Raw genomic sequence first — 20,344 nt, forward strand, 5'->3', positions numbered from 1 at the left:
TGTCAACCAGTGACGGGACTCTTGGTCGCACTCCATAAAGGGTTGCTGTCCCCTTGCCCAAAAGTACAGCTCTGCGTGATTCCAGGCCTCTGTCGTAGCTCTCTTTCACTTTGGAGTGACAATTCCGTGATTCAACACTTCGATCGACTACCTTACCTGTCCCCATCACCAAGCCCGTTTCCCCAACAGGCCACACATACCTTTCGCACAATGTCGGACGCTACCTTCGAGTTCCTGCCCCTGGGCGCCATCCTGCAGTCCTTCAAGGTCAAGGGCGTCAACATCGTCCAAGGCTTCCCGACCCAGGACCTCTACGAGAAGCACAACTCGCCTTACTTTGGCGTCACCGTCGGCCGTGTCGCGAACCGCCTCGCCTCGGCGCAGATCAAGTCCCTCAACGGGGGCAAGACGTACAAGCTCGCCGCCAACGACGGCAACAACAACCTGCACGGCGGCGCCAAGCCCTGGAGCTCCAAGGTCTGGGAGGGTCCCAAGCCCGTCGGCGTCCGCGCGATCCCGGGCGTCGAGGGTCTCCAGGGTGGCGAGAGCGTCCAGTTCTCGCTCACCAGCGAGGACGGCGACGAAGGGTTCCCCGGAAAGGTTCAGGTAAAGGTCATCTACACGGCCGGCACGCAGCAGGTGGATGGCAAGGAGGTCTCGGTGCTGGGCATGGAGTACGAGGCGCAGCTCGTCGACGGCGCCGAGGAGACGGCTATCAACATGACGAACCACTCGTACTTTAATCTCACGGGCGACGAGACCTTTGCTGGCACCGTCGCGACGCTGGCGACGAACGCGTACCTTCCCCGCGAGGACGGTATTCCCACCGGCGGGCCGGCGCCCTTTCCGGGCATCGAGGGCGGTAAGCCGTTTGAGCTCGGCGTCGAGGCCCCCGCGGTGGACGACTGCTTTGTCGTCGTCGAGGAGAAGGAGGCTGGCGCGGTGCCGATTGATACCCGCCAAGCGCCGCTGAAGCTGCACGTGCACGCGAAGCACCCCAAGAACGGGGTCAACCTCGAGGTTCTCAGCACGGAGCCGGCGTTCCAGTTTTACACGGGCGAGGGGATCGATGTGCCCGCCGTGGGAGGGGTTGCGGCGCGGGGCAAGAGGAGCGGGTTCTGTGTCGAGCCGAGTCGGTGGGTGAATGCGGTTAATGTGGATGAGTGGAAGGGCCAGATGTTGTTGAAGAAGGGGGAGACGTATGGCACGAGGATTGTGTACAAGGCTTGGAGCGAGTAGAGAGACTTTGGAAGTTATTGGTACTGAGGGGTGGAAATGACGATATCAATGAGTATCTAGATTGGATAATGAATTTGCTTCTTAGTTAAAAAATCCGGTAACTGATTTAACTTGGCTTTTGGGTTCACAAGTCGGTCAGCATTTCTCGTGATAACCTCCTAAGGCAGAGACTGCATCCGGCTGCGGTATTCCTGGACAGCGCTTCAAGCTTTGAGAGCCGGGGATAACGGATACATGTCAGCCATTAACGTCCGCATAGGATGGAAATATCCCGATTTGGCTGAATCTTCTGACGAAGCTTTGGGGGGGGGGGGGGGGATGTCACAAAAACATGGGATGAAGACGAGAGAGGTTCCCACGGCGTACATGGCGTACACGACGTACGCAGCTCACCGAGGGGCTCTAGCTTTGTTTTAGCGTGGGTGTGTTCAGCTTATCGCACCCGCGTAACGGTCATTTGGTGGGCATTTTGCAAGTTTGTACTCAGGAAAGGAAGGACCAGCCCAGATCCAAAGGGTAACTGCCGGATCTGCCTCCCAAGACTAAAAATATTCAATCACTTGACCAAGTTAGAGCCTTTCTCTTCAACAACTACCTCACCGTACCTTCCTTACCTAGATAACTTACGCTTCTTGACCGCCACTGATCCACGATACCCAATATCCTCGAGAATCAAAAGCTTACAAGCTTCAACTTACCTAACCGAGACAACATTCTACCAACCGACAATTACGGTCCTTCGCCTTATTGCATCGTCCGACTCATTCCTATTTGCCAATAATATCCCGAACGAGTCAGATACCTCCCTAAATCAGCCCACACCATCAACGGCCTTGAGTACGGCGCTACCTGCGCAATATACCTTACCACACACTGCACAGCATTATGGCTGAACCCTTCCCAACCCCGACGACGACGCCGAAGCGCAAGAGAGACGAGGACGCCCCGCCGGTGTCGCCGATATACACAACCTCCAGATTCAACTTCCAGCTGCCTGCCGACCACCCCAAGAGCAGCGACGCAGAAGACGGCAGCGCAAGCCCGCACAGCAAGGTCGTCCACAAGTTCCGTGGTCTGGCGTTAGGTGGGAATAGTGGTGGGGGCGGGGTAGCCCAGCAACAGAACCGAGCTGCTGCTGCTGGACCCGGCAGCGCCGCATATGATCCGACCCGCGACGAGCACAAGGACGGCAGGGGGTACGGATATTCTGACGACGACCCGTTTGCGAGCCGCAAGAGAGTCAAGGTTCCTGAGCTGGAGATGACGGACGTTGAGCGCGACAACACTGCCGTCGCTACCACTACTGCTACCACTGCTGCAGACGCACTGGTCGTCATTCCGGACCCCGATGTCAAGAGCGATCCGGTGTCTATCCCGAAATCGAAATTCACAGAAGAAGACGCTCCCACTGCTACCGCCACAACACTACTCACGAGCACACAACAACCGCGCTCGCATCCTTCCTTCGACAAACTACAAGATCCAAAAGCCCGAGGACGGAGACGCGCAGGCACACCACCGCTCAAGGGCCGCAAGGGGACCAACAAGACCAACCCTGCCATCATAGCCTCTGCCGCTGCTGGACTGCAGCAACAACAAGAAGACCAGGAGATGAAGACGATTGTCGACCCAGTCAGGGCTGCGCTTACCTGGAAGGAGGAGGAGATTACGATTTACGATCCAGAAGACAAGGACGACGACGGCACAGGCATCAATGGTGTCGGGTTCATGCCTACAGCCGCGATGGCATATGCACGGACGCAGAAGCGCCGCCTGCAGCTGGCCGAGTACAAGAAGAGGGAAGAGAGCGAGGCGAGGGCTAGAAGAAGTCAGCGGAGACGAGGGAGCGGTGCTGGTCTTCCTTCCAAGCCTTCTGCTGGTGGCAGCAGCGGCGGCGTGCGAAAGGTGCGCTTCACCGAATCGGAAGCCAGCACAGTCGTGACGAACGTCTAAGGACAGTCGCAAAAGGGGTGCAAGCAGTGAATTTTTTTTGCGATGAGGCCTGGTAGTATTGGGCCTTGTCGTTTGGCTTTGGTATGGCCTAGGCTGAAGGAATGGCCACGGAAGGCTTCGTATGGCGTTAGGGATAGGGGGCGTTTATGAACCATATGGGTGCGTCTATTTACGAATGGACTTTTTTCTGGATTGCGGTTCATCACTTGGATGATGGCCAGCACGATATCCCCTTCACATCACGCAGCAAAGACTGCGACAGGAATTATAGGAAACAGGGGAACAAGGAAGAATGGATGGAATGATACAAATAGTCTTTCTTTTATACCCCCAAATCGAATGGATGATGATACAATTATTTCAACACGCTTGCATCGCGGGCCAAAGCCACTCGCAGATGCCCTTCTCTTTCGCCCTTTGTGGAATGCTATTCATACAAGGCGTGGCTCGGCAAAGGATCCCTTTGGAGATGCCAACCTTTCTTCCTCTACGCCACGAACGAGTTCCTTTCACCAGAACTTGTACCAAGACTTCTGGCTGGCGGCCTTGGCCTCCTCCTCTGCCTTTTTCTGCTCAGCCTGCTGCTTGAGCTGCTCGATCTCGCGGCGGCGCTTGTCGATCATGGTCTCCTGGTAGACCTCGACGGTGCGCTTCATCTTGACGCGCTCCTGCCGCCGCTTCATCTGGCAGTACTCGTAGGAGCCGATGCAGCCGATGAGGAAGCTGCCTACGGCCCAGTTTGCCGCCTTGATGGGTGAGCCTGGTCGAGAGTTTTAGTGGCTGGCTTTTAGTATGAATGAGGATGAGTACAGCGTAAGAAAAGGGGAGGAAATATAAGTGCGAGTGTGAGTGTGAGTGTGAAGGTGAGATAATGTGAGAGGGGGATTCTCAAATTGAGGCAAGGTAGAATAGGAACAATTAGGGAAGATCTACCTCCGAAGACATATCTAAATCCTCCAATACCAGCACCGCTGGCGATACCGGTGAGAAACCCGTCCCGCGCGCAAGGCGTCTGCGTGACGGAGAGGAAGTCGTCCGATTTGATGGTCTTGACGGCCTCGCCGATAGACGGGTACCCCGGCGCGGCGGCACCGTCCTGCGTCGGGAAGTTCTTCTGGAAGTCGGTCGGGTTGAGCTTAGGGTCGGACGCCTGCTCCGGTGATGGTGATGTTGGTGATGCCGCTGTAGGTGTTGTTGAACCCGGAGCTCCCTCCCCGACTGGGCCTTGGCTTGAACGGGACCAGAGGTACAGCTTCTGGCCTTCTTTCTTGGGGCCCGGGATGTTTGGTGAGTCTGCCATTACGTGCGAAGGTCTAGCTTTTATATGTGTCTAGTGTGAATGAGATCGAGCGCATCCGATACTGGTTCTTGTGAATCCCGACGCTTGATTTTCGGACCCCCGGTAAAGCTCTCAAAGTCTGCCCGTGGCCTGAGATGACGTCCACCGAATTTGGACCTCCACTCCCCCCCGTCGACGGTTCGTTGCTGGGCCGGTGTCCATGGTCCGTGCCTCTGCGTTTAAGTTCCCCTGCAGACTGAGTGTGTGCTGCACAGGCGCTGCGCAGCTGTCGCGCGGGATGTTGGGCTTAATTGAAGTGGGTCCCCCGGTCTCCTGTTCTGGCCTGCAGAACGTGCAGATTTCGCGTAAAGTCGCGACGGGGACGACGCGTCTTTGGCACCATCCTTTTTGTGCCCTGGACAACGAGTAATTGGATAGTGGCCCTCCACTCCCGTCCTCAATGCGCAAAAGCTCAATGCCTTTCGTTCTTGAATACTAGAGTGACAAATCCCACTCTCCCACTCGTCCAATTCCTATTCCTAGGATCGTCAATACCCCGTTCTCTCTCGGTTGTTCTTGGTTTTTTTCGTCACCAAGACAGACTTGCCTTTATTTGTTGGTCTTGACAGAGACGGAGAGAGAGAGCCTTCTTGATACCCACCACCAGTCCCTCATTGTCAAGTCTTCCCCACTGCTACGAACCTAGCCGTTTGTCTCTGTGGTCTTGTCTCATGACTCCATAGAGGCTGCGATTTCCTCGAGAGACCTCCTTTACCTAGAGTCCCTCGACGGAGATCTACACCGATCATCAAGACCCCTCGAGATCTCCCCTTCCTACCGAAACCTCAACCACATAACAGCCGCCCACAATGCCCAACACGAGCCTACGGCGCCCGCAAAAGGGCTACCGCCGCGGCGGCAAGCAAGCCTACCACGGCCCCTCACGAACGACACGCACCTTCGCCGCCTCGGGCCGCAACGAGGCCACCTCGGCCGACGAGAAGTGGGAGCGCACCCGGCTGGCGCACCAAATCGACGAGAATATGGGTTTCGCCCGCTACGAGGGCGGCAAGCGCAAGGAGGGCTGGCTCGTCAACGTGCAGCCCACCTCGGTCGAGGACGACCGGAACCCCAACGGGCGGGCGGCGCTCGACTGTTACTTTATCGAGGACGACGGCGCGCACTTCAAGGCGACGGTCGAGTACGACCCCTACTTTTTGATTGCCGTGAAGAAGGGCCGCGAGAGCGAGGTCGAGGAGTGGCTGAAGCGCGTGCCTGGCGACGGCGTCGTCAAGACGATTAAGAGGGTGGACAAGGAGGATTTGAAGATGCCGAATCATCTGCTGGGTTACCGCCGCACGTTTCTGGAGCTGAGGTTTACGAATGTGGCGGATTTGATGGCGGCGAGGAAGGATATCATGCCTATTGCGGCGAAGAACAGGAAGAATGTGGATGCTTTGGACGCATATGCCGAGGTTTCAACGTAAGTCGTTGCCGTGTTCTGGGGTTTATGAAGTGGGTTGACTGACATGCTTGCAGGATGAATGGCGACTTTGACCTTTTTGACGATTCACGAGATGACGATAGACGAACGAATGCTTCTTTTGCCGACGCCAGCGACTTCATTGTCGATATTAGAGAGTACGACGTGCCGTACCATGTAAGAGTAATGATAGATATGGGTAGGTTTGGGTCCTTCGGAGCTCGGAACCAGCCACGACTAACCAGTCCTGATTGCAGATATTCGGGTGGGAAAATGGTACTTCATCGACGTCAAGCACGGTGTCACAAAAATCACAACCAATGAGGACCGCCTGGCCATGGCAGACCCGGTAGTCATGGCCTACGATATCGAGACGACGAAACTGCCCCTCAAATTCCCCGACGCCGCCATCGACCAGGTCATGATGATTTCGTACATGATTGACGGGCAGGGTTTCCTGATCACGAACAGAGAAATCATCTCCGAGGATATTGGCGACTTTGACTACACCCCCAAGCCGGAATACCCAGGACCCTTTATGATTTTCAACGAACCGGATGAGAAGGCCGTGCTGGAGAGGTTCTTCCTACACATCAAGGAGGCGAGACCGACAGTCATTGCGACGTACAACGGTGACTTTTTCGATTGGCCCTTTGTGGACGCCCGAGCTAGCATCAACGGCATCGACATGTACCAGGAAATTGGTTGGAAGAAGGACAGCGAGGACCAGTACAAGTGCAGCTACAGCGTGCACATGGATTGTTTCCACTGGGTGAATCGTGACTCCTACCTGCCTCAGGGATCCCGAGGTCTGAAAGCCGTCACCGTCGCCAAGCTCGGTTACGACCCCGACGAGCTCGACCCCGAACTCATGACGCCATATGCCCAGGAACGCCCCCAGACCCTGGCCGAGTACTCAGTGTCCGATGCTGTGGCGACGTACTACCTGTACATGAAATACGTCCATCCCTTCATTTTCTCTCTATGCACGATTCTGCCGCTTGGTGGTGACGACACGTTGCGAAAGGGTACCGGTACCCTTTGCGAGATGTTGTTGATGGTGCAGGCCTACCAACAAGAGATTGTGTTACCAAACAAGCATGTGTCGCCAAGAGAAGCGTTCTACGAAGGACACTTGCTTGACTCAGAGACGTATGTCGGTGGCCACGTCGAAAGTATTGAAGCAGGTGTCTTCCGCGCGGATATTCCCGTTAATTTTGCGGTTGACACGGGTGCAGTCGATGAGCTGTTGAACGATTTAGACGCCGCGCTGAAATTCAGTATTACGGTGGAGGAAAAGAAGTCCATGGACGATATTGAAAACTATGACGAGATCAGGGAGCAAATCGCTTCTCGGTTACGCGCACTGAAGGAGACACCGAACCGCAGCGAGCGACCCCTCATCTACCATCTCGACGTTGCGTCCATGTACCCCAATATCATGACGACAAACCGTCTGCAGCCAGACTCCATGATCCAAGAGTCGGACTGCGCGGCATGCGACTTCAATCGCCCAGGCAAGACGTGCGATAGACGCATGCCGTGGGCGTGGAGAGGAGAGTACTTGCCGGCAAAGCGGGACGAGTACAACATGATCAGAAATGCTCTGGAGAATGAAAAGTTCCCCGGCAAGTGGCCGAATTCGCCTCAGAGGACGTTTCAGGATTTGTCTCCCGACGAGCAGACTGCTCTCCTGCGAAAGCGGTTGCAGATCTTCTCACAAAAGGTCTACCACAAAATCCACGACTCGACGACGACTGTCAAGGAGGCCATCATCTGCCAGCGAGAGAATCCGTTCTACATCAACACCGTACGAGACTTCCGTGATCGTCGATACGATTACAAGGGCAAGGCCAAGGTCTGGAAGGGCAAGACGGAGGCCCTTAAGTCCTCTGGCGCAACTTCCAGCGAAGTCGACGCTGCCAAGAAGATGATTATTCTATTCGACTCGCTGCAGCTTGCTCACAAGGTTATTTTGAATTCCTTCTATGGTTATGTCATGAGAAAGGGATCCAGATGGTATTCCATGGAAATGGCTGGTGTTACGTGTCTGACGGGAGCGACGATCATCCAACTGGCCAGGTCGCTCGTTGAGCGATTGGGCCGTCCCTTGGAATTGGATACCGATGGCATTTGGTGTATGCTTCCCGCCACGTTCCCGGAAAACTTCGCCTTCAAGACCAAGGGGGGCAAGAAGGTCACCATCTCGTACCCTTGTACCATGTTGAACCACTTGGTTCACGCCAAGTTCACCAACCACCAGTACCAGACGCTCACAGACCCCAAGACTCTCAAGTACGAGACGCACAGCGACAACTCCATCTTTTTCGAAGTCGACGGCCCTTACAAAGCCATGGTCTTGCCCACTTCCAAGGAGGAGGACAAGAATTTGAAGAAGCGTTATGCAGTATTCAACGACGACGGCAGTTTGGCCGAGTTGAAGGGTTTCGAGGTGAAGCGCAGAGGTGAGCTGAAGCTCATCAAGATCTTCCAGCAGCAAATCTTCAAGTTCTTCCTGGAAGGAGAAACTCTCGCCGAGTGCTATGCTGCTGTTGCCAAGGTTGCCAACCAATGGCTTGATGTATTGCACAGCAAGGGTGCAACGCTAGCGGACGAGGAACTCATGGAGCTTATTTCGGAGAACAGAAGCATGTCCAAGACCTTGGAGGAGTACGGTTCGCAAAAGTCAACTTCAATCACCACGGCGAAGCGTTTGGCAGATTTCTTGGGTGAACAGATGGTCAAGGACAAGGGATTGAATTGCAAGTTCATTATCTGCGCCAGACCCAAGAACGCGCCCGTCACCGAGCGAGCCATCCCGGTTGCCATCTTCTCTGCTGAAGAGACGACGAAGCGTTTCTACCTCAAGAAGTGGCTCAAGGAGGAACCTGCGGACACCGACCCGAGAGCTCTATTGGACTGGGACTACTACCTCGAGCGCCTGGGATCCGTTATCCAGAAGCTCATCACCATCCCTGCTGCGCTCCAGAAAGTCAGGAACCCGGTTCCTCGTGTGGCTCACCCCGACTGGCTGCAACGCCGGATCAACATCAAGGACGATAAGATGAAGCAGAAGAAGCTCACCGACCTTTTCACCAAGGGGCCACTGGAAGACATCACCAACCGCAACGGTCGGTCCGCAACCGACATGGAGGACTTCGGCACACAGCTACTCAAGCCCAAGCCCGTGACGTCTGTGGTGGCCGCTTCACAGCCTACTGCCCAGAAGAGAAAGTCTCCCGAAGCTGCTGAGAGCACTGATCCCTTCGCCGCACTGCCCAAGGTTATGCCCTCCCCCTCAGACGACTACATTGGCTTCTTGCAATACCAGAAGCAAAAGTGGAAGATTCAAAAGCAGGCTCGCATTCGAAGACGACAGCTTTTTGGAGACCGACGCGGCAACAACCAGAATAACATCCAAAACACGTTCATGAAACAAGCCCATATGACTTACATGAGCAATTGGCAGCTGCTGCATCTCAAGCCGACGGAAACTCCTGGTATCGTCAACGCTCACGTTCTCATTGATGCAAAGATCCACTCGCTCAAGATCAAGGTCCCGCGACAGGTGTTCTTGAACTTGAGAAGTGGCGAAATGCCCGACGTTGATATCCCTGGCTGTGAGGTCGAGCAGGTCAACCACACGCTTCCGAATGGTCACTCTTCCGTTCACCTCTTCAAGCTTACGGTTCCTGAGGACGTCTACTTCAATGAGGCGGACAAGTTCTCGCTGCTGTTCAACCACCCCAGTGTCGAAGGCGTGTACGAGAAGCATTTGCCGCTGAATATTCGGGCTGTGCTTCAACTGGGTAATCTCTGCACCATTGACGAACAGCAACATGCAGTCCTTGGAAAGGGCCTGGAGCAAGGCTTCGATCTAAGTGGTCTCAAGCGTCCCCTGAAGGCGAAGACCTATCTTGAAACTTCACCCCTGGCATACATCTACGTCTCTCACGTCACTGCTGGCGACAAACAAATCTTTGGAGTCTTCTCTACACTGAAGGACGAGGCACATGTAATTATCCTACAGAAGGGCAGAGACTCGGGCCAGGACCTCCCCAACATCTCCCGGATTTACACCGAGCTGCTTGCTCGACGAGGAGAAGAGGCCGAGGGCACAAACTGGCAGGATTGCTTCACATACCAGGAGAAGCTGAACTTCAAAATCACCCAGGTCACGACGAGGCGAAAGGCGCATTTGGAACTCAGTGACGTTGTCAAGAAGATGAGAAAGGACGAGCTGCGACCACTCATGATGGTTATCCAATCATCCCAGCGCAACATGCTCATCAATGACGTTCCGATTCTCGGCGAGTTTCCAGTACTGCCGCTTAAGTATGATGCTGCGGATAGCTCCCTGCCGCCACTTGGCTGGCAAGCAGTCGTTGCTAGACGGCTTGTTGGGCATTATCTTGGTCTTGGCTCGTGGATCTTGCATCTTACAACACTCGCACGGTACGGAGAGGTTCCTCTCTGTAATCTCGAGCGAGAGGACCCGCGCTTCCTCATCGATATTGCCTATGCTAGAAGGTTGCAGAACAACAATGTTGTCCTGTGGTGGTCCGCAAGCCCTCGTCCCGACCATGCCGGTCACGAGAAGGATGACATTATCGGCCCGCTCGAAACTGTCCAGATGCCCTCAATCAACAACCCTGGCACGTTCTCCTCGGTCTGCATCGACTTGGAGGTCAGAAACCTAGCCATCAACACCATACTCACATCCTCTCTTATCAATGAGCTGGAAGGCTCCGAGTCTATTTCTTTCAATCCTGCCGGAGATGGTAACGCGGCTGGCGACGAAGTCATCTCGTCAGAAGGCACGTTTGCCAACGCTGGTGTGTTGGTTCTCCGAGAGATGGTGAAGAGTTGGTGGCAGGAGGCCTGCAAGGGCAACACCATGGCCGATGTCATGGTTCAGCACCTGGTCCGTTGGGTCGAGAATCCCGATTCCTTCCTGTATGACCGTGCTCTGCACTATTACGTGCAGATGATGTCCAAGAAGGCCTTCCAACAGCTCATGGCCGACTTCCGCCGAGTCGGCTCTCAGGTCATCTTTGCCAACTCGAACCGCCTTTTGCTTCAGACGACCAAGGCCGAGGTCGGTACCGCGTATGCCTACAGTCAGTACATTATCAAGTCGATCAAGAGCAAGCCCCTCTTCCACTTCATCGATCTTGAGATCAAGGAATATTGGGATTACCTAGTATGGTACGATGAGTTCAACTATGGCGGCAAAGCCTGTCAGGAGGTGGTGGAGGCAGAGCAGCAGATTCTCGACACCGTCATGCACTGGCAAATGGCGACATTCCTCCCTATCCGCCTGCAGCCCACTTTCCAGGACTGGGTCATTGAGTTCATCCAACTCATGCACAACCTCAAGCGCCCTCAAGACGGAGACTTCTCCTCGACGCCACGCCTTACACAACTCCCGCAAAAGGCCCTCGCGGAGGGCGCACAGGGACAAATCATCCTAGGCAAAGTCTTTGAGAAGCCCCTGAAGAAGGACATTGCCAACCTCGTCAACCTACAGAAGCGCGAGCTGCTCCACCCGGAGCTCGCGGAAGACTACTCCTTCCCCAAGCTCCCCGGCTCGCACCTTGCCCACCTGTCCTCGCGCAACGCCGTCCTCGAGCTCGTTAAGTCCCTGATGCAGGTCCTCTCCCTCGACAAGAACATCACCCTCGAAGCGCGCCTCCTGCGCAAGGAACTCCTCGCCATGTTCGACGTGCGCGAGTTCAGCAAGGAAGGCGCCTTCCAGAACCCGAGTGAGAGCCTGAAGGTGATCCAGCTCAGCTGCGACAGCTGCACCATGGCGCGCGACCTCGACTTCTGCCGCGACGAGGACCTGTTGCCGGAGATTGGGCCCGACGGGCGGCGGCTGGGACCGGAGACGAGGCCTTGGCGGTGTACGTTTTGCGAGGCCGAGTATGATCGGAATGCGATCGAGGAGACGTTGTTGGCGAGCGTGGAGGCGTTTGTGGTGGAGTGGACTACGCAAGATCTCAAATGCGGCAAGTGTGGTGCGTTGAGGATGAACGAGTTTATGGAGCATTGTACGTGCAGCGGGACGTGGGTTGAGAGTGTCAAAAGGGCGGATATTGTGAGAAGGCTGAGTGTGTATTGGAGCGTGGCTAAGTTTTATGGGTTGCGGATGTTGTTGGAGGTTACGGAGGGGTTGAGGAAGGGTCTTTGAGGCCTCTTTGAGGGAAGAGGGAGAAGGGATGGGCATGGGCAGGCGCGTTTGGGTTGCATTTGACGGCGTTATTGGGGATGTGAGACTTGTGGGAGGGATGATATACTAGATAGCCCTTTGAAAAAGCATGAGAGGCTGTGGTTTACGTGCTTGAATACGAATTCTTAATTCAGGATATGGATGCAATCCCTGTGACTGTGAATGTGACTTGTTCGCGTTCTAAGGGGGGGGGGGGGGGGGGGAATGGGGTAGGGTGGGGGGCCGGGGGGGGGGTGGGGGGGACCGGGGGGGTGTGGGGCATAATGGGGTTTTTGGGGGAGGTGGTTGTGTAGTAGGGGGTTTGGGGGGGGGGGGGGGGGGGGGGGGTGTGGGGGGGGGGGGGGGGGGGAGGAATAGGGTATCGCTGAGCGGACCGAGACGGCTGTATGGCATCCGTGGTGACTTGGGCCAATATCGAGATTTGATGGAAGTCGTGTCTAAGTAAGAGTCTTTAGAAGCGTGAGGCGTTGCGGCGGGTTTGTGAGATATAGTCAGATGCTCCCCTCCTCCCACCTAGTACCGAATGGCGTCACTTCGTAGACACCCGCCTTATTCAGGGTAACAGCGAACTGTGTGTTGATCCGTTCCTATTTCCTTATAGCCTCGAGATAAAGTAAGAATATCAGAAGCAGAGTTGGAAAAAAAATGAGGAACGTTTGTATTCCCATCATTCAGCTTTCGACGGGATACATCACACGATACCTTACATGTATTGTTCCTGATTAGATGCGGCTGGAGTTGCATGCGCTTCATTACTAGTTCATTCTTGTCATTGTGCGAAAGGGCTCATGGAAAGAATTGTGAAGTCGGCAGACGTCTATCATATCTGCTATTCATTCTAGACCCCACTTGCCAAAGCGTCATATTCGCCAGTTCCTCTCCATCCAGAGATCCGTAGATGGGTCTTGATAAACTCAAACCAGAGTTTGGCATTCTGGGACCCCTCGTTCGTCAATGACGAAGATGTGCTTTGGGTCATGAAGCTTATCCTTGTGAGGCGCGCACTTGAAGCAAAGCCCAAAGTTTTTATAACAATCATTGTCATCGCAAATGAGGAAAGCACCCCAAATCAGCTGGATTTATCGTCTAGGTTAGCTCGAATATTGTGGTATATCGGCACGGGGAAACTTACAGTATTGCAACCATCGCAAATCCATCTTCCAGCGCGCTTGGGCAACGCTTTGATGGATTCGACTTGAACTTGTTTTCCCTCCGTCACGTCCCTAAACGCAGCGACGATAATTTCAGGCGCGCCGTGGTGTTCCGCAATCTCCAGTACGCCCCACATACGTTCGTTGCCACCGGGCACACGTTCTGCCAGACCAGGACACTTCTTCCGAGCTAGGAACTTGATGATTTCAGCCTTCTCTGCCCATTTCCGCGGGACATCTTCGTCTCCAAGATCTTCGATGGAGGCCATTGGCGCTGCCCAGTGAAGAGCCGACCACCCGTCGACGTCACGGCTGTCAATTAGATTTGGATCCAGGTCGACAAGTCTCTCAACAAGTCCCAGATGCCCCGAGTGTGCTGCGCAGTGCAGGATACCCCGTGACATTCTGTCCTTGTCCCCTAACGAGGCCAAGAGGTCGTCCGCTCCGTAGTCGTCTAGTAGCATGTCAAACATCTCGAGGGCGTCGTCCTTTCTGGCACAGATATTGAACCACGCCGGCTGTCCGTTGCCGTCTAGGGTGTCGAAACTCCCACCCTTTTCGAGCAGGTACCGTACGAGCGATTCGTCGCCAGACCGGAACGCCTCTCCCATGGCACTGCGGAGGTAGCTTCCTGGGCCGTTGATGTCGATCCCCTTTTGCTCGACTAGGTACCTCAGTACTGCCAAGTCATTCTTGTTGACATTGTTGCATGCCGCCTCGAGAAGGGTGCCCTGCATCCCATACCAGAGACCCGCATCACCGCCCAGCTCCAAGATCAATTCTACTTCTTCCACTTCACCGAACCTGCAACACCTGTGCACGGTGGAACCGTACCTATCTGGACCCTTTGCGTTGATCGGAGCACCTTTGGAAATGAGGTATCTGCAATTCTCTTCACGGCTCTGCGGCTCGCCGTAGATCAGAGCGTTTAGCAGAGCGGTATGACCCCAGTTATCGGTGGCTTTAACATTGGCGCCAGCGTTTACCAAACGCTGGGTGAGACTCGAATCTTGCTTCGTCACGGCGTAAAAGAGAGGCGTGTAGCCATTGTCGTCTTTGGCCTCCTTGTCGGCTCCGTATTCCAGCAATACCGCGAGTGTATCGCCGCTGTGTGCGAGATGGAGCGGTGTCAGACCGGTGCCCGGGATCCGATGGTTGACGTTGGCCCCGTGCTCTAGTAACAGCCTCACAATCTCCATGTGCGAGTATAGACTGGCAACAGCTAGAGCAGTATACCCTCTCGTATCCGCCTTTTCTTTTTCAATATCCGAGGATGGCGTGAACTCGATGTCCGGGTCGCCATGCTTCAACAACAACCTGACACTTTCCGTCTTGCCGTACGTCGCTGCGAGGAAAAGCGCTGTACATTGGGTGTCTCCGAACTCTGCCACTCGGTGATAGTCGGGCGGTGGCCACGCCTTGGTGACCAAATGTGCCATGACGGCCGGATAGTCATATGCCCCCTCCAAAGGAGACCAGTTTCGCGCCTTTGAAGGAATAGTCACGTCGGCTCCCTTGCTCAGGAGATATTCGACGACTGCTGGTCTCGATTGAAGTGTCGCTCCGTACAGCGGCGTCAGCCCCTTGACATCAGTTCGAATGTTGACGTCGGCGCCCCGTTTCACGAGGAACTCCACCATGGATAGCGTGCCCTCTTTCGCGGCCACGTAAAGAGGCGGTTCGCCTGAGAGTTCTCCAGCGTTTATGCCGACCCCGCAATCCAAGAACACTTGTGCCAGCTCCGTGTTATCCTGCTTCACGGCGTCACTCAAGTACTGCTCTTGACGCCCGTAATCAGTCTCGACTCCCGTGTCTAGAAGCAAGAGACAGACTTCCCTGGATACTGATTTCTGTATAGCACGACTCAAGCAATCCATCAGGATTTCCTTGTCTCGGACAACATCAACATGGCCGAGGAGTACTCTCACAATTTCCAGTGAAGAGTGATCCACGGCCATGTAGAGACTCTCCTTGAGTCCTACACTGGAGAAATACTCGCTCTGAGACTGGCTCGCCAGCAGCTTCTCCAAAGCAGTATGATTGCCCGAGTAAATAAGCGCTCGCAGAGATCGGGACGAGATATCTAATCTGAGCCAGCTCATAAGCGCAAAGACGTCCTTACAATCGCATACGAGGCTTGCAGCGAGCAAGATGTCAGCCTTTTGGTCTTCACTGAGGAGAGGTTCTGCAAGCTGTGAGATCATCTTTGTGGCATCCGATCTCGGGAAAGCAATGGCCTTCAATAGCCATGTGAGCCACGTGGAGCTGTCAATATTACAATCTTTGATGCTTTTGGGGCATACTTGAATGCCGGCGAATGCCGCGCAGAAAAACAATTCGAACGGGGGTTGGAAATTCTGCCGAGACTGCGCTTGTCGGAAAAGATCATGGATGCAGTCGTGTGTGAGATTACCTGGTTCAACTGCTGAAAAGACCTTTCTCGCTTCCTTGTCTCTGAGGACAGAAACAGGGAGCTTCGGAAGAAGTGTCATGTGGCCGCCCCTGACTGCCTCCAAAAGCGCAGGGAACACAGTCTTGGGGCTACGTTCCCATCCGGGACAGCTGGCAAGCATGCCGATCTCCTCGATGTCATGGAAACCATGACATACGAGAAGAGCCACCGCAGTAGCTGTGGTATCTTCAGAAATCGCCCTCTTGGGAGATTCTACGACAGCATGTTGAACATGTCGGAGCATAAGGAAAGTCGCGGCGTGGTTGACCTTCAGGAATCTGGCTACCATGGCTTCGGCTTCTAGTTTTGTCGATGTGTGAGATTGAGCAACTCTGTAGTGATGTGACCAAAAATTGGCGGCATACGTCGTCAAGTCGTGGTGGGAAGGTGAACGTCGGATGAACTCGGATTGTGAACTTTGACTGTCAAGGCCTTTTTGCTCTGCCTCGATACCCAAATGCCGGAGCAGACAGCGCAGTATCCATAAGTTTGATTTGGCATTATGGGAATGCCAGGGGCCAGCGTCGTTCGGTTCGCCAGTAACGTCGTAAGTGAGCCGACACTCGCCATCAACTACTTGTATAAGGCCTGAAAGATGGTTCTGGATGGGGCAAAAGCTAGCGGATGAGGTGTCTTCTATACCTTTTCCAAGACGGCATTGACCTGAGATGAATTCGGTTCCATGTGATTTGGCTAGGCTCCGTTCCAGAGCTAAAACAGTGACAAGCTCAGTCGGAGAAAGGGGTCGGCAACCGAATTGGGCCCAGAGAAGGGCGCTATTCGTAAAAACATCCTCATCTCTTGTAAGAAAACCCGCTATTGCAGTCTGCAGGGCGTGTGGATCAAGCTTCCCATTGTCGTCGATGGCCTCGTGGACTCTTCGGTAATACTGAACGCCTGATACGCTTGTTTGTGCTGTCCTGATGGCGAATTGCATGAAACTCTGGCGAAGATCGTCGTCTTTGCTGTTGCACAAGGCAGCCTCGATCAATTCTGGCAACGTACCGACGCACGCGTGGCTGCCGTGTGAAGCTAAGGATTCTGAAGAGATCTGACTGCTATGATCTTGAGAGCGTTGATAACAAGACCCTAATTGAAAAAGATGAATGCCGGCATCTTGCATAATTCCCTCAAAATCAGAGGTTGATTGTCCCAACCAGGAAAATAGTACCGCAGGCTTGGGCGTGGTCAACCGAAAAAGCTCTTTGAAGTTGCTCACTAACCTGGTCACCTCCGTATCGCCGCCACAGTGTTCTAGGTTCCAAACACACCAAATTGGACGAATGCCGTTGCGCCGAAGACAATTGTGCAGAACGACGAAGAGAACTGTAAGCGAGTCTTCACCCAATGGCTTCGCAGGCGAGTAGGTTGATTCAAACAACGAAAGTAAGCTCGCCACACCCATGTCCTGCTCCATCCGAGGAGAGATGCACGCAAGACCCTGGACTAGGAAGCTCTCGAGCACATTCCGCATACTGCTCAAGCGGATTTTCGCTTGAATCTGTGTATGTGCTCTGATCTCTCGAAACTGGTAGATAAAAGCTCTAATCTCTGTCTTAGGTGCTGACAGCTGGTTTGCTTTCGACACCGATCGAACGAAACTGCCAATCGTACTCGATGGGGATGATTCCGTAGGAGCCCAGATATATCGGGTATTGCTTGACGTACGACCTTCGATCCACTCATCGAGGTCTTCTTCAAATCCCAAATTATCCAATGTCTTGTACTCAAGCCCCGCTTGAAAAGTAGGTGGCGGAGACACAGATGAGAGCAGGACTTGTAGCCTCTGGCTGCTAAAGCTTGCTTTTAAGGGAAGCGTAAATTAGTGATTGTGATCATATAGAAATGTCGATGGTGTATTCAGTGCACAGAAATATCTAGGCGCGTTACCTGTAGTTGAAACCTGAAGTTTTCCCTTGAGCAACCTATCCGCTCTCTCGTCGAGTTCGTGACCGAGCAGGGTGCCGTGAGGGTGTGGCAATCCGATGCGAGTTTCGCAACTGAGGTCAAGCGTAGCAGTGAACTCATCAAACGTCTAATAGGGTCAGGACTGAATTGAAAAAAGGTTCATGGCGATTCTATGACCCAATTGCCATCTTGCATGATCGCCCTTATGATAATATTGTAACTTTTGTGACAGGAGAGGGGTGACAGGACTCAAACATCAGGTATGTGTGCTTACTCGGTCAATAGAATTCGGTGCCTCCGAGAAAACGCTGATTATGTGCACCATGAAAGGTAGATTGCTGTTCAAAAACAGGTGATTCACATCTGTGGTCATTTCAGCGCATAGTTTGGCAGCTTGGAAAAGGCCGATACTGGGAATGCTGTGAGTGTTATAGATCAAAGTCGCAAACCCATTAACAAGCGACTCAGCGCTCGATGTTTTGTGTGGGCAGCCGATGAAGATCTTTGCTCTTGTAAGCATTGCAATCTCTCCAGATCAAGTTCAAAGATTGACTTACTAAGACAGAAACAGAGGACAGCAATGGACTGTACTTGCTTAGGTTGCCAGCAGCAATGATGAAGGCCTGCAGTCCACTATGTAGTCAGTCCTAAGTTGGAGAGGTTCTACAAATAATAGAAACAGGTTTAGAGACGTAATTTGGCTCAACCTACCATCTTAATAAGCACACCACCCGTGTCGTGGGCTAGAATGGCAAGTGGACGATCTCCCTTTGAAGGCTAGGTCAGCAATTGCGTCTGGTTATAGGAAATTTTGATGATACTGACCTCCGATGCCTTCCAAACCATGATATCGTCTAAAAGCTGACAGGCAACGAACTCCAGTCCAGCACGAGTGCACATGGGCTTTTGGCCGTCAAAAAAGTTTTCGTAGTTGAAAGCAATGATGTTGGAGTTGCTATCATTGAACAAATCTTGTCTCAGCCAGGCCGGTTTGGTCGGGGTTGCCTCCCAAGGGCTGCCACCGCTATATGACAATCCATGGACCACAAGGATGCTTCCATATGTTTAGTTACTATAACATCTCGTAACTAGGCTTGAATCGAAGAAGGGTTTGCGAGATAAATCACAGCAGCATTGTCATTGTGCAACATACTCTTTATCTGAGTCACCATCCTCCGCATCGAATCTCTCGAGTAACTCCATGATCTTGTTCTTTTATGGGGCAACTTTTGCTCTTTTGGCTGTCGTTCATAATTCTGTGGGAAATAACGTCCCCAAGATATCCCAATTTCGCAACAAATATGTTTCCGAGGAAGATGGATTGGTAGAGGGAAGGAAGCCGCCTTAGGCCGGCTACTCATACATCAGCTGATTGCTCAGATTGGGTTGGTTTCTATCCAACATTCCAACAACAAATCACGCATTCATAAAGTAACATGCTGGGTACTTGAAAATACATCGAAGCTAGCTGTGACTACTTCTGGCCATCTTTGACCTAACTTGGGGTTCCTGTTCCGAGGCTAAGCGACAGGCGCAGGTTACATGCAGGGATTCAATGCGATGTGATGAAAGCGTTTACATGCACCTTGCCATGAATACCAACCAACTACCCGCTTGTGCCGCTCGAACACTACCGTACAAAGTCTCTTGAAAATGACTCAGTCTCTAAGGCGCCAGAAGACAATCCCCAAAGGTCACCCACTACATCCGCAAGCTGTTTCGAATCATACTTGCGCAGGTTTTCGGTGGATTGTTTGAAGGGATCAACTCTCAAACAACCTCGAGGCACCTTGCCAAACATCTCCGTCAAATTCTCGATCGATGTTTTCAGATCAACGGAAGACTTGATTTCCATTTCGAGGACGAAGGGTCTGCCCATCGTATTTCCATTACACCGCTCAAGTAAGACAGCGGCACGAAAATGAGGCGGGACACCGTGTTTGGGCAGGGCGGGGTTCTCCATTAGCGCCCATTTGACGCAATTATGCGGCCGTTGGTCATTTACTCTGCCCTTCGGTTGTCGTGTTGTCCATCCATTAACAGTGGCGTACTCCGTCGTGTCCAAGCTGACCGTCTCGCTGCGTTTGACACCGCATTCGATGGAGGCACCATAACACAAGCCTGCGGACAGACTACTCTCATTACTGCGCGAGAGAGTCATTGCTTGTGGGTGGAATGAAACTCTTCCCTTCGGCGAGAGGCCTCCTTTGCGCACGCGAATGCCCTCGGGTAGAGTGAGGCTTATGATGGCTTGGCGTATCCTTCGCGTCGCTTTGATCCGGTCCAGCTGAAAATCGAAAACAACTAGGACACATGGGGTGGCATCATCTAGACTAGCTTGGCCGTGAATAATGTCGGCTAAGGAACAGCGGACCAACACTGCAGTCTCGCGCGGGGTATAGATGCCGTCTGAGTTGAATCGAAACTGGCATTGGGCCTCACTGACCGCACCCAAGCCGAAGTCGATCACCGTACCAACGTCTGAGAAGTCGTCTGATTCGCTATCTGACATCTTGACCACTGAGTAGTATCCGAGAGATGACAGGGATTGTATGAGGGACGGGTGATTGCTTGATTGTTAACGAGGCAGTGTTGCTTGATGTAGACATAGATAGTATTATGATTCGGAGGGGATGCCCACTCTTTT

At 53.4% G+C, this 20,344-nt stretch overlaps 5 protein-coding genes across 5 annotated transcripts; 3 read left to right on the plus strand and 2 right to left on the minus strand.

The window, feature by feature from the left end:
- Window positions 1–210: 210 nt before the first annotated feature.
- On the plus strand, window positions 211–1,239 carry CTAM01_07481 (aldose 1-epimerase; the record flags this gene model as incomplete). The annotated part of the gene is made up of 1 exon (XM_060523503.1): window positions 211–1,239. One exon carries the CDS (start codon window positions 211–213, stop codon window positions 1,237–1,239), a length of 1,029 nt encoding a protein of 342 aa, XP_060381879.1.
- Window positions 1,240–2,124: 885 nt separating this feature from the next.
- On the plus strand, window positions 2,125–3,192 carry CTAM01_07482 (uncharacterized protein; the record flags this gene model as incomplete). Its single annotated transcript, XM_060523504.1, has 1 exon — window positions 2,125–3,192. The coding sequence occupies one exon, from the start codon at window positions 2,125–2,127 to the stop codon at window positions 3,190–3,192; it is 1,068 nt and encodes a 355-aa protein (XP_060381880.1).
- A 509-nt stretch (window positions 3,193–3,701) lies between these two features.
- Window positions 3,702–4,492, minus strand: CTAM01_07483 (uncharacterized protein; the record flags this gene model as incomplete). Its single annotated transcript, XM_060523505.1, has 2 exons — window positions 3,702–3,952; window positions 4,126–4,492. The coding sequence occupies 2 exons, from the start codon at window positions 4,490–4,492 to the stop codon at window positions 3,702–3,704; spliced, it is 618 nt and encodes a 205-aa protein (XP_060381881.1).
- An 848-nt stretch (window positions 4,493–5,340) lies between these two features.
- Window positions 5,341–12,147, plus strand: CTAM01_07484 (DNA polymerase family B; the record flags this gene model as incomplete). The annotated part of the gene is made up of 3 exons (XM_060523506.1): window positions 5,341–5,954; window positions 6,011–6,153; window positions 6,212–12,147. The coding sequence occupies 3 exons, from the start codon at window positions 5,341–5,343 to the stop codon at window positions 12,145–12,147; spliced, it is 6,693 nt and encodes a 2,230-aa protein (XP_060381882.1).
- A 1,108-nt stretch (window positions 12,148–13,255) lies between these two features.
- CTAM01_07485 (ankyrin repeat domain-containing protein) lies at window positions 13,256–20,209 on the minus strand (the record flags this gene model as incomplete). Its single annotated transcript, XM_060523507.1, has 8 exons — window positions 13,256–16,089; window positions 17,458–17,592; window positions 17,680–17,824; window positions 17,972–18,199; window positions 18,255–18,320; window positions 18,409–18,465; window positions 18,523–18,751; window positions 19,428–20,209. 8 exons carry the CDS (start codon window positions 20,207–20,209, stop codon window positions 13,256–13,258), a joined length of 4,476 nt encoding a protein of 1,491 aa, XP_060381883.1.
- Window positions 20,210–20,344: the final 135 nt, after the last annotated feature.

This window comes from Colletotrichum tamarilloi, assembly GCF_030869305.1.
Source record: "Colletotrichum tamarilloi strain Tom-12 chromosome Unknown Scaffold_23.1, whole genome shotgun sequence".
In the NCBI taxonomy this organism is placed as follows: Eukaryota; Fungi; Ascomycota; class Sordariomycetes; order Glomerellales; family Glomerellaceae; genus Colletotrichum; species Colletotrichum tamarilloi.